A 23,382-nucleotide genomic window follows, 5' to 3' on the forward strand; every position below is an offset into this window, starting at 1 on the left:
TATTGTATTAAAAACACATATTTTTTCGCATTATTCACACACATAATTCGCTGCTTCAACTACAGTGGCCTACCTCTCCTAGTTGGGCGTTATCAGCTCTCTAAAGCAGATGACAGCTACCAAGAAACCACAGAGAACAATGACTGCAGTCCAAACAATTAAAAGACACACCCTATCCCCTCAGCCCTCAAATTAAGTGGATACTTCTGATGACGTATCATTACGTCTGACGAGTATACACTTGTGGGGAAAGGGGCGAGGGAAGGAGGAGGGAGGACAAGGTCCCTGTAACACCTAAAGATTTTGCAATTGTTTCAGATGCCATTCCCTCAGGTGTTGCTTTATTATTCAGGAACGTGTCAAGACCTGACCCTCAGAGCCTACCTTCCGTTGACCCTGTTGACTCATCAGTAGGAAAGATTTGTTTCTCTTTTGGTCCATTCAACAACATTGCGATAGGAACCTTGTTTCAGCACGATGTTTCATCTTTACCTTATGTCATGCCTTATGTCATGCCTTATTGGAATGGATTTATTGATAATATTTATTGGAAAAAAGTTTGGATGTTGCCACACACATACCTACTTGTTAACAAAATTAAGGAAGTTTCCTTTAAAATTATTCATAAATATTATCCTGCCAACCACTATATGAAGTTTAAGGAAAACATCAACTCAAATTGCTCCTTTTGTAATGACCACCCGGAAACAGTGTTGCATCTTTTTTTGGTATTGCATTCATGTAAGAAAACTGTGGCAAGACATCAGTAGATTTATAATTGAACACATTTATGAAGATCTTACACTATTGTGGAGAGATGTACTGCTTGGATTCTTTACCTACGATAGAAATAAGCTGAAACATTAAGTAATTCATTTCCTTAATCTTTTGGCCAAATTTCATATTCACAAATGTAAATTTACAAACAAAAAAACACATTTTCTTACCTTACAAAAATAAATTGAGCTGTATTTTAAGACAATTAAATACCCTACTAACAAAAAAACTGTTAGAATTATAAGTGTAAGTGCTGTGTAACTGGCAGCAGGGAAGTCAGGCGCAGAAGATCAGAAATGGGTAACAGCCGGAGCATTTTAATGATGCAAAAAACAAACGGCACCCAGAACAGCAAAAATACGGGTTGAAACAACCCGTCGCCAACCAGACAGAAATGCACAAAACACTTACAACAAAAAATTCCACACACAGACATGGGGGGAACAGAGGGTTATATACACATCAAATAATGACGGAATGTAAACCAGGTAAGTGGGAAAACAAGACAAAACAAAAAGAAAATGAAAGGTGGATCGGCGATGGCTAGAAGACCAGTGACGTCGACCGCCGAACGCCGCCCGAACAAGGAGAGGAACCGACTTCGGCGGAAGCCGTGACAGTACCCCCCCCCCCCCCCCCCCCCCCTTGGCGCGCCAACACCGGCCTCGGGGACGACCCGGAGGGCAAGGTGCAGGGTGATCCGGACAGAGACGGTGGAACTCCCGCAGCATTGAAGGGTCCAACACGTCCTCCACCGGAACCCAGCATCTCTCCTCCGGACCGTACCCCTCCCACTCCACGAGGTGCTGAAGGCCCCTCGCCCGACGCTTGGGAAACCAGTATGGAGCGATTGGTGTATGCCGGGACCCCCTCGATGTCCAAAGGGGGCGGAGGAACCTCCCGCACCTCAGACTCCTGGAGCGGACCAGCCACCACCGGCCTGAGGAAAGACACATGAAATTAGGGGTTAATAGAGTAATTGGGGGGGGAGCTGTAACCTGTAACACACCTCAGTCTCCTCAGGACTTTGAACGACCCCACAAACTGTGGGCCCAGCTTCCGGCAGGGCAGGCGAAGGGGCAGGTTTCGGGTCGATAGCCAGACCCGGTCCCCCGGTGCAAACACCGGGGCCTCACTACGGTGACGGTCTGCGCTGGCTTTCTGGCGCAGCGCGGCACGCTGAAGGTGAATATGGGCGGCGTCCCATGTCTCCTCCGCGCGCCGGAACCAGACGTCCACCGCAGGATCCTCGGTCTGACGCCAAGGAGACAGAACCGGCTGATAACCCAGTACGCACTGGAAGGGGGAGAGGTTAGCGGAGGAGTGGCGAAGCGAGTTCTGGGCCATCTCTGCCTAGGGCATGAACACCGCCCACTCCCCCAGCCGGTCCTGGTAATAAGACCACAGAAACCTACCCACATCCTGGTTAACTCTCTCCACCTGCCCTTACTCTCGAGGTGATCGAGACCCCCAGACGCTCCATGAAAGCTCTCCAGACCCTCGACGTGAACTGGGGACCTCAGTCAAACACTATATCCTCAGGCACCCAGTAGTGCCGGAAGACGTGAGTGAACAAGGCCTCCATAGTTTGTAGGGCTGTAGGGAGACCGGGCAGAGGAAGGAGACGGTAGGACTTGGAGAAACGGCCCACAATGACCAGGATCGTGGTGTTCGCCTGTAATGGAGGGAGATCTGTGAGAAAATCTATCGACAGGTGAGACCATGGCCATTGTGGAACAGGTAAGGGGTGTAACTTACCTCTGGGCAGGTGCCTAGGAGCCTTACACTGGGCGCACACCGAGCAGGAGGAAACATAAACCCTCACGTCCTTGGCCAAGGTGGGCCACCAGTACTTCCCACTCAAACAGCGCACTATCAGACCGATACCTGGATGACCAGAGGAGGGTGACGTGTGAGCCCAATAGATCAGCCGGTCACGGACAGCAGACAGAACGTACAGACGCCCAGAGGGACACTGGAGGGGAGTGGGCTCTGCACGTAACGCCTGCTCAATGTTTGTGTCCAGCTCCCATACTACCGGCGCCACCAGGCAGGAGGCCGGGAGTATGGGAGTGGGATCCATGGGCCGCTCCTCTGTGTCGTACAGCCGGGACAGTGCGTCTGCCTTGACATTCTGGGAACCTGGTCTGTACGAAAGGGTGAAAACAAAACGGGTAAAAACATGGCCCACCTTGCCTAGCGAGGATTTAGTCTCCTTGCTGCCCGGATGTACTCCAGATTGCGGTGGTCAGTCCAGATGAGAAAGGGGTGTTTAGCACCCTCAAGCCAATGTCTCCACGCCTTCAAAGCCTTGACGACAGCCAACAGCTCCCGGTCCCCCACGTCATAGTTTCGCTCCTCCGGGCTGAGCTTCCTCGAGAAGAAGGCACAGGGGCGGAGCTTTGGTGGCGTACCCGAGCGCTGAGAGAGCACGGCTCCTATCCCAGCCTCGGACGTGTCCACCTCCACTGTGAACGCCAAAGAGGGATCCAGCCAACTTGACACAATTGACACAAATTTGACACAATTTCTATCACCCATTGCTCTTAACGACGCCATTTCCGGTCACAACTTGCAGACTTGTTTACGTGTTGCTGCGCGTTTTGTTGCCAACCTTACTTTGCTACCTGACAACTTTACGGTTTTTACTTTTTAATTACCGTTTATATTTTTGGTTTTTCCCTCAACTTTTTTTTCCCATTCAACTTTTTCACTCCGGACGCTTTATCTGGACATGGTTCATCAGGACCTCCACCAGCCGAAGCTAAGTAGTAACATTAACATGATGCCTTCTAATTGCAGTCGCTGTACTCATAATATACAGGAGAACGATCGCCTTACGGCGAGGATAGCTGTGCTACAAGCCCAGCTTCAGACGCAATCGTTAGGCAAGTGTCATTTCAGTGTAGGAAAGGATGAAACAGCGTCTGTGCCACCAGTAAGTACAGATAGTAATGTTAGTATAAATCCCCTCACACGGTAACAGCAGCCGGACAACTTTGTCACGGTTTCTGGAGGGAAATGCTGTAGGAATGCTCAACCGGTGTCGCTCATTCAGCCGACAGAAACTTTCAACCGGTTTTCCCCATTAAGCAAGGAGTCAGAGTCAGAGGCCGAGCCTTCTCTTGTCTCTACTCCTCCCGTTACGGGGTCTGAGACGCCGAAGCTTCCCACCATTAGCTCTGACAAATTGAAAACTCTAGTCATTGGCGACTCCATTACCCGCAGTATTAGACTTAAAACGAATCATCCAGCGATCATACACTGTTTACCAGGGGGCAGGGCTACTGACGTTAAGGGTAATCTGAAGATGGTGCTGGCTAAAGCTAAAACTGGCGAGTGTAGAGAGTATAGAGATATTGTTATCCACGTCGGCACCAACGATGTTAGGATGAAACAGTCAGAGATCACCAAGCGCAACATAGCTTCAGCGTGTAAATCAGCTAGAAAGATGTCGACATCGAGTAATTGTCTCTGGCCCCCTCCCAGTTAGGGGGAGTGATGAGCTCTACAGCAGAGTCTTACAACTCAATCGCTGGTTGAAAACTGTTTTCTGCCCCTCCCAAAAGATAGAATTTGTAGATAATTGGGCCTCTTTCGGGGACTCACCCACAAACAGGACCAAGCCTGACCTGCTGAGGAGTGACAGACTCCATCCTAGCTGGAAGGGTGCTCTCATCTTATCTACCAACATAGACAGGGCTCTAACTCCTCTAGCTCCACAATGAAATAGGGTGCAGGCCAGGCAGCAGGCTGTTAGCCAGCCTGCCAGCATAGTGGAGTCTGTCACCAGCACAGTCAGCGTAGTCAGCTCAGCTATCCCCATTGAGACCATGTCTGTGCCTCGACCTAGGTTGGGCAAAACTAAACATGGCGGTGTTCGCCTTAGCAATCTCACTAGGATAAAGCAATCTCACTAGGATAAAGACCTCCTCCAGTCGGCTCCTCGCTGACTGGCGGCTCTGGCAGGTCCTGGCTAACTGGCGGCTCAGGACAGACGGGGGACTCTGGCGGCTCAGGACAGACGGGGGACTCTGGCGGCTCAGGACAGACGGGGGACTCTGGCGGCTCAGGACAGACGGGGGACTCTGGCGGCTCAGGACAGACGGGGGACTCTGGCGGCTCAGGACAGACGGGGGACTCTGGCGGCTCAGGACAGACGGGGGACTCTGGCGGCTCAGGACAGACGGGGGACTCTGGCGGCTCAGGACAGACGGGGGACTCTGGCGGCTCAGGACAGACGGGGGACTCTGGCGGCTCAGGACAGACGGGGGACTCTGGCGGCTCAGGACAGACGGGGGACTCTGGCGGCTCAGGACAGACGGGGGACTCTGGCGGCTCAGGACAGACGGGGGACTCTGGCGGCTCAGGACAGACGGGGGACTCTGGCGGCTCAGGACAGACGGGGGACTCTGGCGGCTCAGGACAGACGGGGGACTCTGGCGGCTCAGGACAGACGGGGGACTCTGGCGGCTCAGGACAGACGGGGGACTCTGGCGGCTCAGGACAGACGGGGGACTCTGGCGGCTCAGGACAGACGGGGGACTCTGGCGGCTCAGGACAGACGGGAGACTCTGGCGGCTCAGGACAGACGGGAGACTCTGGTGGCGCTGGGCAGGAGGAAGGCTCTGGCAGCGCTGGACAGGCGGGAGCACCTGTAGGGATGAGACGGAGAGGCAGCCTTGTGCGGGGGGCTACCACCTGAGGGCTGGTGCGTGGAGTTGGCACTGGATAGACCGGACCGTGCAGGCGCACTGGAGCTCTTGAGCACCGAGCCTGCCCAACCTTACCTGGTTGAATGCTCCCGGTAGCCAGGCCAGTGCGGCGAGGTGGAATAGCCCGCACTGGGCTGTGCTGGCGAACCGGGGACACCATGCTTAAGGCTGGTGCCATGTACGACGGCCCGAGGAGACGCACTGGAGACCAGATGCGTAAAGCCGGCTTCATGGCACCTGGCTCGATGCCCACTCTAGCCCAGCCGATACGAGGAGGTGGAATGTACCGCACCGGGCTATGCACATGCACTGGGGAGACTGTGCGCTCTACCGCATAACACGGTGCCTGCCCGGTCCCCCTCTCCACACTCCCCGTATGCCCCCCCAAGACATTTTTGGGGCTGCCTCTCGGGCTTCCAGCCACGCTGCCGTGCTGCCTCCTCATACCGGCGCATCTCTGCTTTAGCTGCCTCCAGCTCTGCTTTAGGGCAGCGATATTCCCCTGGCTGTGCCCAGGGTCCTTCGCCGTCCAGAATCTCCTCCCAAGTCCATGAGTCCTGCGTTCTTTGCCGCTGCTGCTGGCCGTTACCACACTGCTTGGTCCATTGTTGGTGGGTTATTCTGTCACGACCGTCGTAGTGATGAGACCAAAGCGCAGCGTGATGTGAATACATCTTTTTAATGAAAGACGAAAAACACGAAGTACACTAAACAAACAAACAAAATAACAAGACGACTGTGACTGCTATCAAAACTGAGTACAAACATCACATAGACAATAACCCACAAACCACAATACAAAACAGGCTACCTAAATATGGTTCCCAATCAGAGACAACGACAAACACCTGCCACTGATTGAGAACCATATCAGGCCAAAACACATAGAAAAAGACTAACTAGACATGCAACATAGAATGCCCACTCATATCACACCCTGACCAAACAAAACATAGAAACAAACAGCTCAAATAATGGTCAGTGTGACACGCAAATTGAATTATGGGGAGTTTTAGGCCCCAGAGTGAACTGGGGCTGCAGTTCAAACTCATAAAAGACACACCCTTGTCCACTTACCCTCACCTTCTGCCCTTGGGGGAAATCTCCATCGTCATCTTGGAGGGCGGTCCAAATGATTAACCAAGCAAGGGAATTTTGCATCAGCCCTCGTTTTTAGTCAAGTATGCGAGTGTACAATTATGTTCACTCCGGGGCCTGAAACTCCCCATAATTCAATTTGCGACGATTGTACATCCGCAAAGAAAAGTCTGCAACAACTTAAAAACAACATCAATGGAGAAGTCAACATAGAAGTGTAAGTAAAAACGAATGCAATTAAATTAGAAAATGCGCTACTAATGCACATGACAGCACAAACATAAATCATAAAAAGTAAATATGTTTTTGTTTGGTTAGCTTTTGGAAATTGTAGAAATAAAACATATACAGTAGGCATGTATTATTAATGATATATTTATTTCATATGAGTAGACACTCATAATTGACTATAGCGCATATGAAGCACTCACAAGCTACCGGTGGCTGAAAACACAATCATCGCAGGATGAGCTAGTGACGAATTTCTGGCCAAGGTCCATTTAAAAATAATTCCTTCCTCCCTCACCCCTTGCCCTGCAAGTGTATACTCGTCAGACGTCATGATACGTTTATTTGAGGGCTGAGGGTATAGGGTGTGTCTTTTAAGTGTTTGACTGCCGCCATAATTGTTCACTCACAAACTCAACTAAAAATGAGGGCTGAGGAGCTTACGTTGCAAACTTCCCTTGCTTGGCTAATCATTTGGACCACCCGCAAGATGGCAACGGGGATTCCCCCAAGGGCATAAGGCGAGGGTAAGTGGACGAGGGTGTGTCTTTTAAGTGTTTGGCCTGTAACCAATGAGCCAGATATTTCACCGGATGTGAATCATTCGTTTGGCTTTTCCACTAACCAGGGATGCCATGTCTGTTTTTTTCTGGCCAAATTGGACAACATTAAAAACAATGTCGCGGGTGAAAATGTATTAGTCGCATGTTGCTATTTTTTGGACAACTTCTCAATTTCACTGTGGCCGCCATGACATTTCTCAACAACAAAATATATATTTCACTGTGACCTGCTGCTGACTATCAGGCGGTTAACAGATTGTTACTGAGTGAGTGAGTAAGTGAGTGAGAGTGGTGGAGAGGGGTGTTTTAGTGTGTTAAGGGCACTGGTTGAGAGTGCTGCAGCAGGAAGCTGAGTCATGGAGACAGAGCAGCATGCGAGCACATCTTGACAACTTTTTAACAGTTGTAGGCTATTTAGAAAGGCTAGGTGTCTCCATAATAGCCTATTTCCAACCCATTTTCCATAAAACATATTAACGCACGAGAACTGATATAACGGCAAAAAAGCAGAGGAAACAGACTTCAGATAGATAAATTCGCTCAGAGGCGGTTTAAAGTAAACTGCATTCTAATGTCAACTTTTCTTTTTCCTTTTTTTTAACCCCTTTTTCTCCCAATCCAATTGTTTTTAGTAGTACTATCATGTCTCATCGCTACAACTCCCGTACGGGCTCGGGAGAGACGAAGGTTGAAAGTCGTCCTCCGATACACAACCCAACCAAGCCACACTGCTTCTTAACACAGCGCCATCCAACCCGGAAGCCAGCCGCACCAATGTGTCGGAGGAAACACCGTGCACCTGGCAACCTTGGTTAGCGCGCACTGCGCCCGGCCCGCCACAGGAGTCGCTGGTGCGCGATGTGACAAGGACATCCCTACCGGCCAAACCCTCCCTAACCCGGACGAATTGTGCGTCGCCCCACGGACCTCCCGGTCGCGGCCGGTTACGACAGGGCCTGGGCGCGAACCCAGAGTCTCTGGTGGCACAGCTGGCACTGGAGTACAGCGCCCTTAACCACTGCGCCACCCGGGAGGCTAATGTCAACTTTTCTTATGGAAAACCATATCAAGGGTCTCCAGCACTGCTGCTGTGCGAGTGGACATTTGAAATGGAAGTTAAGGAACTCCCTCATGTGCTTCTTATGGGAGAAAGTCTACAACGAAACTGACATTAAATGTGGAGAATGATACATTTGCATCTGTTGGCCATAAAGTAGGCTATTACATTCTATGCCATTGTAGGCTACCATGTGATACAATACATATGTAAAAATTATACCACTGGAGTCATTGCAAATCAATTTGTGCCACTTGTGTAGCCTACCTGGAGCTGGCAAACTGATTTAATAAATAGCCTATAACTTCAGTTTGTTGTAGTTTGCCATTATTAATGGCCATGTTTAGTTAATTCAATTGTAAGTTATCAATTGTGATCAAGGTCACCGCTCTATTGGAAATGTAACATTCTCCACATTTAATGTCAGTTTCATTGTGTACTTTTCCCTGAAATTAGATGTTGGCCTATCAGGGTCTATAGGCTACCTGCATCTATACTAGAGGTCGACCGATTATGATTTTTCAACGCCGATACGATACCGATTATTGGAGGACCAAAAAAGCCGATTCGATTAATCGGCCGATGTTTATTTATTTATTTGTAATAATGACAATTACAACAATACTGTATGAACACTTATTTTAACTTAATATAATATCAATATAACATATATATATATATAACATCAATAAAATCAATTTAGCCTCAAGTAAATAATGAAACATATTCAATTTGGTTTAAATAATGCAAAAACAAAGTGTTGGAGAAGAAAGTAAAAGTGCAATATGTGCAAAGTCATGCATTGAAAGGCATGTGGCACTTAACATCCTTCCTCTTGGCAGATCTCTATAGGTGACCAGCAGTGGCGGTCGGTGTCATTTAAGATGAGGGAGGGCGATTATTGTTATTATGAGCAAAACCGTATTTCTATTACAGCATATTGGATGGCTGTCATTCATATTCCATTCACCCAGTTCAATGTAACATCGATAGGTTTAGGCTACTACATGATATTCAAATTTCCCTATACCCATCATGAGGTTGCTACAATCTAGCCTATGAATGAAAGGCTACTGTAGACCTTCATTGCAAAACAGTGTTTTAATCAATTATTTGGTGATGTGAATATATATGTATTTAACTTTTTAAATGTTCCACAATTTTTATGAAAATCACTGAGGATGGTCCCCACTTCCTCCTCTGAGGAGCTGGTTGATAGGTGAAAAAAACTTGACAGGTGAAAAGCAATATGGTGAAAACCTACCCAGGCCCTGTCACTAATGTGATCATCCAGGCCAGGAGAAGAGCTGGGTGTATTCAGTCAGAAGCAAACGGAAGCCAACGAAACGGGAAAGGTCCTACGAGAAATGATTGTTTCCGTTGTAAAAAGTTACAGGTTTTGCTATGGTGTGCTAGAGAGGAAGGGAGCTGGGAGACATTAAAGTGAGAAGACAACACTAACAAGATGCACAAAGCTAGTTGGACACAGAGCAAGACAAGGAACACACACAGCTAGAGAAAAAGGAGACACAATGTCATCAGTTGAAGATGTATTTACTGAAATGAAAAGAAAACATCCTATTTTCCTGGAATAATGCTGGTGACACACACAGCTAACATGAAAAGCTAACATCAATGCTAAGCCTGCAAGACAAAAGTGTCGTCATAGAGCAGGGTTCCCCAACTGGAGGCGCGCGTGGGATTTTATTCGGGCACCCCAAGTTTTCTGAGCAAAAATAAACCACACACACATTTATTTGATTTTATTATTGGACATAAAAGACTGTTATAACACCAAAAAATCAGCTCCAAGTGATTTTCATTCAGGAAATCTGTTCCCAAGTATTCCCACTCATAATAGACACATCTGACCATATACAAATGTAAGCAAGGTTTGAAATGATTATGTTTTAGTCAAATATTTTATCTGTTCGGGCTTCTTGTGGTTATTTTGCAGTCTACAAATTATTTGCAATTCTGTTCTGGCCCCCCGACCATCCGCTCAAGAAAAAATCTGCATGCGGTTGAGTCTAGTTGATGATCCCTGTCAGAGAATAGTGGACATGTGTGTAGACATACCACAGTGTGTATGTGTAGTAATTTGCACTCCTTCAGGAAAAGTATGGTGTAGGACTGGTTAAACAAAACATCTGATTGTCCCCTCTCTCTCTCTTTTTCACACACACACACACACACACACACACACACACACACACACACACACACACACACACACACACACACACACAAATAGAAGAGATATTACTGAGGTGAGATGTTCCAATTCTATCCTGCAACATTCCATCTTTCAGGCCCTTTTTTCCCCAGTTAACCCCCACACACACTATTTGTTTAGTGGTTGCTATATATTATCTTTATGTTTTATCAAATCAAGTATATTTATAAAGCCCTCCTTACATCAGCTGATATCTCAAAGTGCTGTACAGAAACCCAGCCTAAAACCCCAAACAGCAAGCAATGCAGGTGTAGAAGCACGGTGGCTAGGAAAAGCTCCCTAGAAAGGCCAGAACCTAGGAAGAAACCTAGAGAGGAACCAGGCTATGAGGGGTGGCCAGTCTTCTTCTGGCTGTGCCGGTAGGAGATTATAACAGAACATGGCCAAGATGTTCAAATGTTCATAGATGACCGGCAGGGCAGGGTCAAATAATAATAATCACAGTGTATGTCGAGGATGCAACAGGTCAGCACCACAGGAGTAAATGTCTGTTGGCTTTTCATAGCCGATCATTCAGAGCATCTATAAAGCTCCTGCTGTCTCTAGAGAGTTGAAAACAGCAGGTCTGGGATAGGTAGCACGTCCAGTGAACCGCAGGCCCTGACCCTAGCCCCCCGACACATAAACTACTGCAGCATAAATACTGGAGGCTGAGACAGGAGCGGTCGGGAGACCTCCTGTGTTTAGGTCTGATTGCTTTAGTAAACTGCAAAAAATTTTAGCAAGCACACTCATTATGAAAAATGTAGGCTGATCTATGCCTATGAAAAATAAACCGTGCCTCAAACTCGGCCAGGACATACTTCAATGGTGCTATCCCAATTCTGATACTGTTGTAATTCATTCGGGTGCAATGCCGATCGGTACTCAAACCCTGGTCCCTGTGTCTGCCATTCCAAAACCTTAGCCATTATACCAGGAGTTAAGCCAACCTTATTAAGAGGCTAAAATCTCATTGGGGGTGGGGACAATTTTTTCCCCTGCTCGCTTGCCTCAGTTTTCAGTTAGTAAATCAACTTTTTTATTGCTTTAGTGTATATAACAAGTTGGTTACGGTGGTAACATTTACTGTATATGTTGTGTTTCAGTAGGCTAAACTAACTAGCTGCATTTGCTAGCTAAGTAAGTGAAACTGAAAGGGAGAAAACAATGACAATCTCTCTTCTTCTCTCTTGCTTCTCCTTCATGTTGGAAGAAATTAGTTTGTTAAACTGTTCAACTACTGTCTTTCTCTCTCTTTGAGTCAACTATTCACCACATTTTATGCACTGCAGTGCTAGCTAGCTGTAGCTTATTCGTTTAGTGCTACATACATTTTCTGATCCTTAGATTGAGTGGACAAAATGTCAGTTTAGGCTGCAAGAGCTCTGATAGGTTGGAGGACTTCCTCCTCCTTATTTCTGTGTAAGTCTATGGAAGGGGATGAGAACCATGAGCCTTCCAAGTTTTGTATTGAAGTCAATGTGCCCAGAGGAGGACGGAAGCTAGCTGTCCTCCAGCTACACCATTGTGCTACCCTACCGAGTGCTGTAGAGGCTACTGTAGACCTTCTTTGCAAAATAGTATGTTTTAATAAATGATTTGGTGACGTGATTATATTTAGTATAGTTTTATATAAAAAGGGCAAGTTTTTAAAAATGTTTTACAATTTCAATTTTTATGAAATTCATTGAGGAGGATGGTCCTCCCCTATCTCCTCTGAGGAGCCTCCACTGAGTGAGAGAGACTACATAACTTCCAGAGGATCTCCTTGCTGAGGGTGGCGATAATGCACTGCGTCTCGTGGGGTGTCGAAAACATCGGGAAACGGGGACATAAAGAAAAAATGTCAATGCAGCTACAAATTCAATGTTTTACACTGTATTGTATCATATTTGATGAGTTACTAACCTGTCAGTCCACAGACTGTAGTCTCCACAACTGGATGCTCATATCACACTGGTACAGGATGTCCATGCACCTGATGGCCTGAGGGATGCCCTCCTGCGAGACATTTGGTCAGTGCTAGGTATTTTTCAATGCTGTATCACCATCTTTATCTGGACAGAAAACACCTTGGACAATGTGACAAGTGGTCCCTCAACATCCAATCCTCATGCCTCATTGTTTGTTCTTGTTTCCCAATCAACAGTCTCTTTCCCACCGGAAAATGGCAGCTGCAGAGCCGAGTGTTGTCACTGGGTTTCTGGTCTGCCCATCTGAAAGACAAAAAAAAAAAGTTAGTTTTACTAGCTAGCTAAGTTGATTACTAAAAATGGTAACATTTATATTTATATTAAAATACCTTTAATCATAGAATTGACTGTAGTAACGGTAAAATAGACTGGGCTTAGGTCTATCTGCACATCTAAAATCCTACTATTTGGATGGGACATTTCTGGAATGCTCAACTAGATGATCAAGACAGTCTAGGGTACTATTTGCCCAAAGAGGTGAGGCATTGGTGAAGCATTGCTATTGCTATGAGCTATATGACTGCACTTCTGATTCTAATTCTCAAGAGGAAAGTTAAAATACTCAGCCGTGAGGTCACTGAGGAGGACCAACAGTGGTAGGAGGATCGTCCGAAATGGACTGACATGCAGGGATGGAACATAAAGATTTGGGGCACTGGCCAGCAGACCAGGATTTCTACTAGCCCGGGTAACATTCAGGTCCTAAATCAGCGGCATACAATGTTTGTAAAGGCAAAATGTCACTGCTGTGTCAGGCTAGTTTGGCACATTTTCTTCTAGGCATTTCCCAGCTGTGTCAGGCTAGTTCGGGCTAGCTTAATGTCCATCCCTGGGGACATCGACAGTATGTATAGGTGTACGGTCACAAGGTGTCAGCATGTATGATAAACAGAGTAGCAGCACCGTCAATTAAGGCAGCCCTGTCGATGTGGACGTGCCTGCGCCCTGGAATACCGTCCGGCCCCGTGGCCTTGCGAGTGTTGACCTGATTAAATCCCTTACTTACGTTGGCCTTGGAGAGGGAGATTGATCACCCAGTCCTCTAGTTCAGTGGGGGCCCTCACGCGTGGTATGATGTTGTTATTGTCGAAACGTGCATAACATGCGTTGAGTTCGTCTGACAGAGGCATCGTTAGGCAGATCACGGCTGTGTCTTCCTTTGTAATCCGTAATGCACTGTAGCCCCTGCCACATGCAACGGGCATTGGAGCCTGTTTAATAGGATTCCACTTTATTTCTATTGTCCATTTGTTTGATGACTCTGCTGAGGCCGTAGCGGGACTTCTTGTACTTGTTCCTGTCCTCAGCCGTAGCCTCAGGGTTGTCTGCCCTATAATAACATGTTCAGGTACTGTAGACATTGGCTCGAACCCAGGTTGTGCCTTTAGCTTTCGAGAAAATTAAAGCTGCAATATGTACATTTTTCGGCGCCCAACCAAATTCACATAGAAATGTGAGTTATAGATCTGTCATTCGCCTTGAAAGAAACTCTAAGAAGCGGTAGATATGTTCTATGTGTGTTTTTTCAATGCATCCCATTCTTAAGTTTCATTTGTGCGTTTTTTTACTTTCGGTTTGGTACACCAGCTTCAGCTGAAAATACAATATTTTTTGGAAGAGATGTATCACAAAGGGTTAGATGGTACAATGATTATTTAAGCTATACTTGCTTGTTTTGTCACATAAGTTAAAATTAGTCGAACTACTAGAATTTTTGAAACCAGGAAAAGCGATTTCTGCATAGTGCATCTTTAAGGAAGATTTTTTTCACCTCTCTCTCCTTGGGCGCGTTCAAACGGATCACTTTTGTCAAGGTGACCATCATTGGCCACTTAAAACTGCAATATTTAAAGTTTTGGGCGACCCAACAAAATTGACATAGATAGGCTACTCAATGCATCAAGGAGCTTAGTTCCTATAGGCTACATTTCAATGACTTCTAACTAATACAAACGTGTATCTTTATTTATTTAGCTTACAAGGTATGTCTATTGTCTACAGTGTCAAATGCCAACACACTGTATACTGTAAGTGCAATGATTTAGAAACATCATCTGCATAACTACAGGGCCGTTCAAAAGCATTAAAAATACCGTTAGGTACTGTAGAATAAGTGAACACAGTAAATTATTAATGGGAATAAAGAAACACAAAATATACCATTATTTAGAGTTAGATGAAACATTTTAGGAACATAAGTTACTTCATTAATTGACATGCATGATATAGCACCTGCTGTGCTTTACAACAATATGTTAAAAATGATGATTTAATTTGTTTTTCAAACCCAATATTTTCATTTGTCTGACATAGGAAAAAGTAACAACCCAAGTTTTTCCCCTATCTGACTGAAAGAGACTGATAGAGACACATGCCTAAACTCACAATACTGACATTGGCTAATTTGAGCTCCACAGCAAAAAGGCAAGAAAAGGGTACTGTATACACGATCAAACTCAAAGGGCAACATCTACAAGTGTCTTTTTTATACTGCATTTTCCTCCATTCTAAAGTACAGTTTTATATTCGCAATTGACTGAATACTGTCTTGAGTCCTAACATCCCAACCATAGATCAACACCCTTTCGACTGATCCATTGAACAGCAATATTGTTTTTTTATTCCCCCACAACTAGTTCAAATGAGAACATTTGTCGATGTTTCTCCTTGGCTTAAAATATTTCCATGTTCAAGGTATCCTTATGCCTTCAAATCGAACCAGTGATATTGTTTGAGTTTCTGACTCTGCACACAAACGCAGTATTGTCACTGTGCGGGACAGTGTAAGGAAGCCATTTTGGAGAAGTTGGGAGATAGTCAATGCTGATTTATGTCCTTTCCCAGGCAACATACAGTACAACAGTCTACTCTGTGTCAGTCAGTCTATTCCAAGCCCATCCACGCAACTAACTCAAGAGTTTGTGGCCTTGTGGAAAGCCTGGATCTTTTTCAGGTTCTGTCGGACTCGGACAAACTCCAACAGCTGGGCCTCCTCCTGTACTTTCTCCCCTTCGTGCTTCTCCCTCTGTCAAACAGGAGAAATGGAAACAACACCGCTATAGCATATCAATTCAAACTTTAAAGTTGTCCATAGCATTTTACTGAACGATAGAGACAATATGCATTTTGTGTCGGTTTTGTTGAATGAAATCTGTTAGACATGAGTTGGGAGCTGTGTCAGGGTCGTGTTCATCAGGGCACACAACGGAAAACATTTTACAAACCAATAACCAATAACTAGCCTACTGATTTAGCTGCACTAGTTATGTCTAGGGGTCTTAGGCATGGTCTGCATGGTCTGTAACCTGATTTGATGTGTGCATAAAGGTGAGAAGTAAGCATATGCTACCAGGTGTAGTGCAGTGAAGGCTGCTGAGGGAAGGACGGCTCATAAGAATGCCTGGAAACGGAGCAAATGGAATGGCATTAAACAACATGGAAACTTATTTAGCTCCAGACATTACCATGTGCCTGTCCTCCCCAATTAAGGTGCCACCAATCTCCTGTGGCTGAATGCATGTACCCGGTTGACAACAACCTTACCTTAGGTCCAGGGCCAGCTCAGTCATGACTCCCATGGTCGGCCAGTCCAAGCAGAGTATTATGTGTTCAGATGGTGACAAAACATAAATATGTATAAAAAGTAAAAAATACTAGAGGCATGCCGAAAATGAAAGGTAATGGAAAACAAATAGAAAAAGGCTAAGAGGCATCCTGCCACCTCTCTTACACTGAATCACAATCACCTTGATTGGCCCAACCTGTTGTGTTTATGAAGGCTTCCTGGCAGAGCACAGCCCTTGACCTGGTTGGTGCTGGGATGGAGTGTGGCAGTGTATCCTGGTAGTGCATTGCCTGCCTGTGTGCTAACACTAAACTACCCCCCGCCCATACCATAACAAATGGAACATTTGTGTTTCTTATTGGACAAGAACACATAGTCCCTCCCTGTTTCAGTCTGCTTTCTTCCATCTGTTGCTCAATGAACATTACCCAGGTGTGGGCTGTGTGAGATGGGATAGGCTACCGTAGTGTTCCTCACTCACCTCAGTGTTTTTCTGCTGCCGTTTCAGAAGCACCTCCTCCAGGGGAGTCCTGGCCTGGTCTCCCTCCTCTTTCTGAGTCTGCTCCTTCTTACGCCTCTCAAGCACCTGCTGCAGCTCAGGCTTACTGCACAGGGCCTTACCCCTGGGCCCATAGACGGAGAGAGGGGGAGGGAGAGAGGAGGAGGGGGAGAGGGAGTGAAGGAGGTGGGGAGAGGGAAAAGGAGAGCATGAAGGACATGCTGTAGCTACAGTAGGACAGAGTACCACAGGAAGAGTCATAATACCCATAAAACCTAGCGATCAAACAAGGAAATGGTGGCAATCGTTTTTCCACCATTATTTTTTCCCATAGGGGATATTAGAAACACTTAAAATAAGGGTTGTATTTTCTGTAGGCTTACCCTGAGTGACTTTTTAATAACCGTGTAAATCGCTCTAGGACAAGGTGACTTTTAGCAAAATATTTGCCTGTATTTACCCCCCAAAACTGAAATGCTAATTAGATGCTAATGTGGCTATCATTCTGTAAATAACTGAAAATGCCATGAAGATCTGGACGAGATTTCTGAATCGAGGCAAAGTTATAAAAAAAACAACTCTGGATTACTATCTAATGTTAGCTAAATTTACAAATTAATAAATTGAAAATATTTATTTAAATTGGCAATTCTGTGAACTGTCTTGTGCAAGTTTTAAAATGACACAATACCTCTTAGCAAAGGTGTCAGCTAGAGTTAATGTGCAGGAGCTTGCAAGGATTTGTAGTCTTGCATGATATCTACTTTGATGCTAATTAGCATTTTCGAATCTGAGAGTATATAGAGTCAAACATATTGATAAAGTCACCTTGTCCAAACGAGATTTAGATGGTTATCAAAACATCATGAAGCTTACATGAAACAAAGCCCTTATTTTAAGTGTTTCTAAAACTCCCTATGGAAAAAATGAATGGTGGAAAAATAATTGGAACCATTTCCCTGTTCGAACGCTAGGTTTTATGGGTATTATGACACCTCCACTGTCAGGCTCTATTGGTCCTTTTCAGTCAAAACAGGTAACCTAGGAAGAACTATGTGGGTGTACCCAGACTCCTTAATACACATAATAAATATAAAAGTGGGTGTACCCAGAGTCCTTAATACACATAATGTATATTAGTGGCTCCGTGTGTACCTTATGGGTTCATTTTGGGGTGTTAAATACAGAAGTATGTGGCTAGGTACATCACCTGTCACGACTGGGGTGGGTGCCGTGCTATCACAGCGCTCGGGTACGCCACCAAAACTCCGCCCCTGCGCTTTCTTTTCGAGGAAGCTCAGTCCAGCGGAGCGTAACTATGATGTGGGGGACCGGGAGTTGTTAGCGGTGGTCAGGGCTCTGAAGGTGTGGAGACACTGGCTTGAGGTGGCTAAGCACCCCTTTCTCATCTGGACCGACCACCAGAATCTGGAGTATATTCGGGCAGCTAGGAGACTGAACCCACGTCAGGAAAGGTGGGCCATGTTCTTCACCCGATTCCGGTTTACTCTGTCATATAGACCGGGCTCCCAGAACGTAAAGGCTGACGCACCGTCCCGCCTTTACGACACGGAGGATCGGTCCACCGAGCCTACTCCCATCCTTCCCGCCTCGAGGCTGATGGCACCATTGGTGTGGGAGGTGGACTCGGACATCGAGCGGGCGTTATGGGCGGAGCCCGCGCCTCCTCAGTGTCCGGCTGGGAGGAAGTACGTGCCACTTGGTGTCCGGGACCAACTGATTCCGTGGGCTCACACCCTACCCTCTTCGGGTCACCCTGGGGTGGCGAGGACAGTGGGGGGCCTCCGGGAGAAGTATTGGTGGCCCACCTTGGCTAGGGACTTTAGGGTTTATGTCTCTTCCTGTTCGGTATGCGCCCAGAGTAAGGCTCCTAGGCACCTTCCTAGAGGGAAGTTACAACCCCTCCCCGTTCCACAACGGCCATGGTCTCACCTATCCGTAGATTTCCTGACCGATCTCCCCCCGTCTCAGGGAATCACTACGGTTTTGGTGATTGTGGATCGGTTCTCTAAGTCCTGCCGTCTCCTCCCGTTGCCCGGTCTCCCTACAGCCTCCGGCACTACGGGGTGCCGGAGGACATCGTCTCTGATCGGGGTCCCCAGTTCACGTCCCGGGTATGAAGGGCGTTCATGGAGCGTCTGAGGGTCTCGGTCAGCCTGACCTCCGGTTATCACCCCGAGAGTAATGGGCAGGTGGAGAGAGTGAACCAGGAGGTGGGTAGTTTTCTACGGTCGTATTGCCAGGACCGGCCAGGGGAGTGGGCGAGATACATCCCCTGGGCTGAAATGGCCCAGAACTCACTACGCCACTCCTCTACCAACATGTCACCATTTCAGTGAGTGTTGGGGTACAAGCCGGTCCTGGCACCGTGGCATCCGAGTCAGACCGAGGCTCCTGCGGTGGAGGAGTGGGTGCAGCGCTCCAAGGAGACCTGGAGGGCCGTCCAGGAATCCCTCCAACAAGCCAGTGGACGGCAGAAGAGGAGTACTGATACGGGCCCGTACACGATACGGGCCATTCTGGACTCGAGACGCCGGGTGAGGGGCCTGCAGTACCTCGTGGACTGGGAGGGGTACGGTCCGGAGGAGAGGTGCTGGGTACCGGTGGGGGACATTTTGGATCCGTCAATGTTGAGGGATTTCCATCGCCTCCATCCGCGGATCGGATATTTTCCTCCCCCTCCTTGTCTGTTTATTAGTTACACCTGTTGTTAATTAGGTTTATTAGTTGGGCTTTATTAGCCAGCCGGCCCGCCTGCTGGGTGTGCGGGATTTTTTTATGTGTACTCTTTGTACACACATGTATGTCACGGTTGTTCGTGTAAGTGAGCTGTTTTTTGGGACTGTTTAGGTCCCCTGTGTTTTGGGGCATTTGTTTTGAGTGGCGTCTGTTTTCACCTGGTCGGTGTATAAAGAAGTAGCCTACTCTGGACTCTCTGTCTCCTGCGTCTGACTCCTTCCTCCACTACACCCCGGGCATTACATCATCAAGTGCTTGACTTGAGGATTCGCTAGGTCTGTTGGCAATGGTGGAAAAAGTATCCAATGGTCATACAGTGCGGTGAACATGTATTTGTCCCCGTTCTGATTTTCTCTATTTTTGCATATTTATTACACTGAATGTTATCAGATCTTCAACTTAATATTAGATCGAGGGAACCAGGGTGAACACATATCAAAACATTTGCATACTTACATGTATTCCATTTATTGAATAAAGTTATGCAACACCGAATGCCCTTTGGGGTTTAAAAAGTAATTGCCCCCTTACACTCAATAACTGATTGTGCCACCTTTAGCTGCAATGACTGCAAACAAACGCTTCCTGTAGTTGTTGATCAGGCAGGACATGGGCCCACTTATGCCTGGCAAAAACCAAACACTGTTTTCCGCGGTAAAAATCTAATACCAATGGTCAAGCATGGTGGTGATAGTGTGATGGTTTAGGGATGCTTTGCTGCCTCGGGACCTGGATGACTTGCAATCATTGAAGAAACTATGAATTCTGCTCTGTATCAGGAGAATGTCAGGCCATCCATATGTGAGCTGAAGCTGAAGTGCAGCTGGGTCATGCAGCAAGAAGAGCATCCAAAACACACAAGCAAGTCTATATCAGAATGGCTGAAAAGCAACCCATTTTAAGTTTTGGAATGGCCTAGTCAAAGTTCAGACCTAAACCCGATTGAGATCTTGTGGCAGGACCTGAAATGAGCAGTTCATGCTCGAAAACCCTCAAATGTCGCTGAATTAAAGCAGTTCTGCATGGAATAATAATTTCTCCACAGCGATGTGAGAGACTGATCAACAACTACAGGAAGCATTTGGTTGCAGTCATTGCAGCTAAAGGTGGCACAACCAGTTGAGTTGTGCCAAGGGGCAATTACATTTTTTACACAGGAGCATTGGGTTTTGCGTAACTTTGTTGATAGAATAAATTTTAAAATTATCAAAATGTTGTGTTAGTTGTTCACTCAGGTTCCCTTTATCAAATATTAGGTATTGGTTGAAGATTTAAAAACATTCAGTGTAAAACATATGCAAAAACAGATACAATCAGAAAGGGGGCAAATACTTTTTACATCACTGCACGAGTAAAAGTAAAGATACCTTAATAGAACATGTAACATGTCACCCAGTAAAATACTACTTGAGTAAAAGCCATTTCCAGGTTGCTAAAATTCAAATAGTTCACCTAATTTAATTTTATGTGACAAAACAAGCAAGTATAGTGAGTGAAAATATATTTTCCATAACCAAAAATATTGTAATTCCAGCTGTTTGAAGCTAGTGTACAAAACTGAAAGTAAAAGACACAAAAAGAAAACTTAAGAAAGCATAGAAATAGTGCACATAGAACAGATATACCTCTTCTTAGACTTGCTTTCAATGAGAATGACAGATCTATAACATATGTGAATTTGTTTGAGTCACCCAAAAACATATTGCAGCTTTAAGTATCGAAACTTAAAGTAAGTGCTGTAAATCATTTAAAATTCCTTATATTAAGCGAACCAGACGGCACGATTTTGTAGTTTTCTTTTTTAATTTACGGATAGCCAGAGGCACACTCCAACATAATTTACAAAGGAAGCATTTGTGTTTAGTGGGTCCGCAAGATCGGAAGCAGTAGGGATAAGTGCGTGAATTGGACCGTTTTCCTGTTCTGCTGAGCATTGAAAATGTAACGAGTACTTTTGGGTGTCAGGAAAAATGTATGGAGTAAAAAGCACATAATTTCTTTAGGAATGTAGTGTATTAAAAGTCATTGTTGTAAAAAAATATAAATAAAGTCAAGTACTGATATCCCCAAAAACCTAGTGGTACTTCAAAGTATTTTTACGAAGCTACTTTACACTACTGCCTATTGATGATGGAAGGACAGCGAAGAGAACAAGAGATAGGAACAAGAAATAGGAACAAGAGTTTTCATGACCAAATAACCAAAACTTTTGATGCTTCAAATGTATGTAGCAAACAATTGTTTCTCATGACAATTTAAGGTTTCACTTTCACAAATAATTTGCACCAATGGCACAGTGACTGATTCAAGCTTTACAGTATTTGATATCAAGATGCTCGCAGTGGGTGGGGTCAGGTCAGCCATTGTTTAAGACAATATCACTTTACTCTGGTTTGGGCTCCCCGTGGCCTAGAAAGAAACAGAGCACCATAGATAAAGGGTATACTATTGCAGTCTGTGAGATTCCGTCATTCATATTTGATGAATCAACCATGAGAGAAGGGATACTCAGGTGAAAGGTAGTTTAGCTCTGCTTTCCAGAGGTTACCAAATAAGGCACCAAATGGAAGAAAATAGAGTGAAACAGGGAGGGACTATTACCTGAACTTGTCCAATAAGAAACACTTGTTTTCATTTTCTGTTCCAAAGCTTTTTGCTGTGTTTTGTTACAATGTGCCCTAATGAGAATTTGTATGTATAAGGAAGGAGCTTATGCACTCCCCTCATCTCTATGGTGGTCCCTACTTTTTGTGGGCTAGCAGCAGTTCCTTATGCAGCTCATGATGGGTCCTGGAGGCTTTGATAGGGTTGGCCTGTGGCCCTGAGGGGCCCTCGGCCAAGCAGCTGCGGTTGAACTCTGCTTTGACACCATTATCTGGAAAATACAGTACAGACAGTGTCAACATCCATTTCTGACTAAACAATGACCATCATGTGCCTGCTGAAGAGGCTGGTGGAACGGAATTAATGGATTGGAATCAAACACTTGGTTTCCATATGTTTGATGTGATTGATACCGTTCCATTGATTCCATTCAAGCCATTACAATGAGCCTGTCTTCCTATAGCTCCTCCCACCAGCCTCCACTGGTGCCCTGTTATAGTATACCTGATGAGTATACATGTATTGTGTGAAGCAGAAACATTTCACTGATGTGTGATGTACAACCTGAGTATACCCGAGACAGCTATGAGTTTGTAGAATCCAAATGGGACAGTGAAAAGTCCATGGAGAATAAGAGCGCCTCCTCCTGTCCACTGCACTGAGGCTAGGGAACACTGTCACCACTGATAAATCTACGATAATCGATCATTTCAATAAGCATTTTTCTACGGCTGACCATGCTTTCCACCTGGCTACCCCTACCCCGGCCAACAGCCCTGCACCCCCTGCAGCAACTTGCCCAAGTTCCCCCTCCCCACGCTTCTCCTTCACCCAAATCCAGACAGCTGATGTTCTGAAAGAGATGCAAAATCTGGATCCCTACAAATCAGCTGGACTAAACAATCTGGACCCTCTCTTTCTAAAATTATCTGCCAAAATTGTTGCAACCCCTATTACTAGCCTTTTCAAACTCTTTCGTATTGTCTGAGATCCCCAAAGATTGGAAAGCTGTCGCGGTCACCCCCCTCTTCAAAGGGGGAGACACTCTAGACCCAAACTGTTATAGACCTATATACAGTCGTGGCCAAAAGTTTTGAGAATGACATAAATATTAATTTTCACAAAGTCTGCAGCCTCAGTTTGTATGATGGCAATTTGCATATACTCCAGAATGTTATGAAGAGTGATCAGATGAATTGCAATTAATTGCAAAGTCCCTCTCTTTGCCATGCAAATGAACTGAATCCCCCAATTTCCACTGCATTTTAGCCCTGCCACAAAAGGACCAGCTGACATCATGTCAGTGATTCTCTCGTTAACACAGG

At 45.9% G+C, this 23,382-nt stretch overlaps 1 protein-coding gene across 1 annotated transcript; it reads right to left on the reverse strand.

The window, feature by feature from the left end:
* Positions 1-15,540: 15,540 nt before the first annotated feature.
* Positions 15,541-22,359, reverse strand: LOC139417265 (protein FAM107B). The gene is made up of 3 exons (XM_071166524.1): positions 22,199-22,359; positions 16,676-16,817; positions 15,541-15,654 (listed from the first exon to the last, which is right to left on the reverse strand). Exons 1-3 carry the CDS (start codon positions 22,357-22,359, stop codon positions 15,541-15,543), a joined length of 417 nt encoding a protein of 138 aa, XP_071022625.1.
* Between the last annotated feature and the right edge of the window lie 1,023 nt (positions 22,360-23,382).

This window comes from Oncorhynchus clarkii, chromosome 9 (assembly GCF_045791955.1).
Source record: "Oncorhynchus clarkii lewisi isolate Uvic-CL-2024 chromosome 9, UVic_Ocla_1.0, whole genome shotgun sequence".
NCBI lineage: Eukaryota > Metazoa > Chordata > Actinopteri > Salmoniformes > Salmonidae > Oncorhynchus > Oncorhynchus clarkii.

Excerpts from the sequence above, each read along its gene's own strand:
- LOC139417265 (XM_071166524.1), bottom strand. The coding sequence starts at position 22,359 with ATGTTGACACTGTCTGTACTGTATTTTCCAGATAATGGTGTCAAAGCA. Across the intron at positions 16,818-22,198 it reads CTGCTGCTAGCCCACAAAAA|GGGTAAGGCCCTGTGCAGTA; the intron begins GTAGGGACCACC and ends CTATGGGCCCAG. Across the intron at positions 15,655-16,675 it reads GGCAGCAGAAAAACACTGAG|AGGGAGAAGCACGAAGGGGA; the intron begins GTGAGTGAGGAA and ends CCTGTTTGACAG.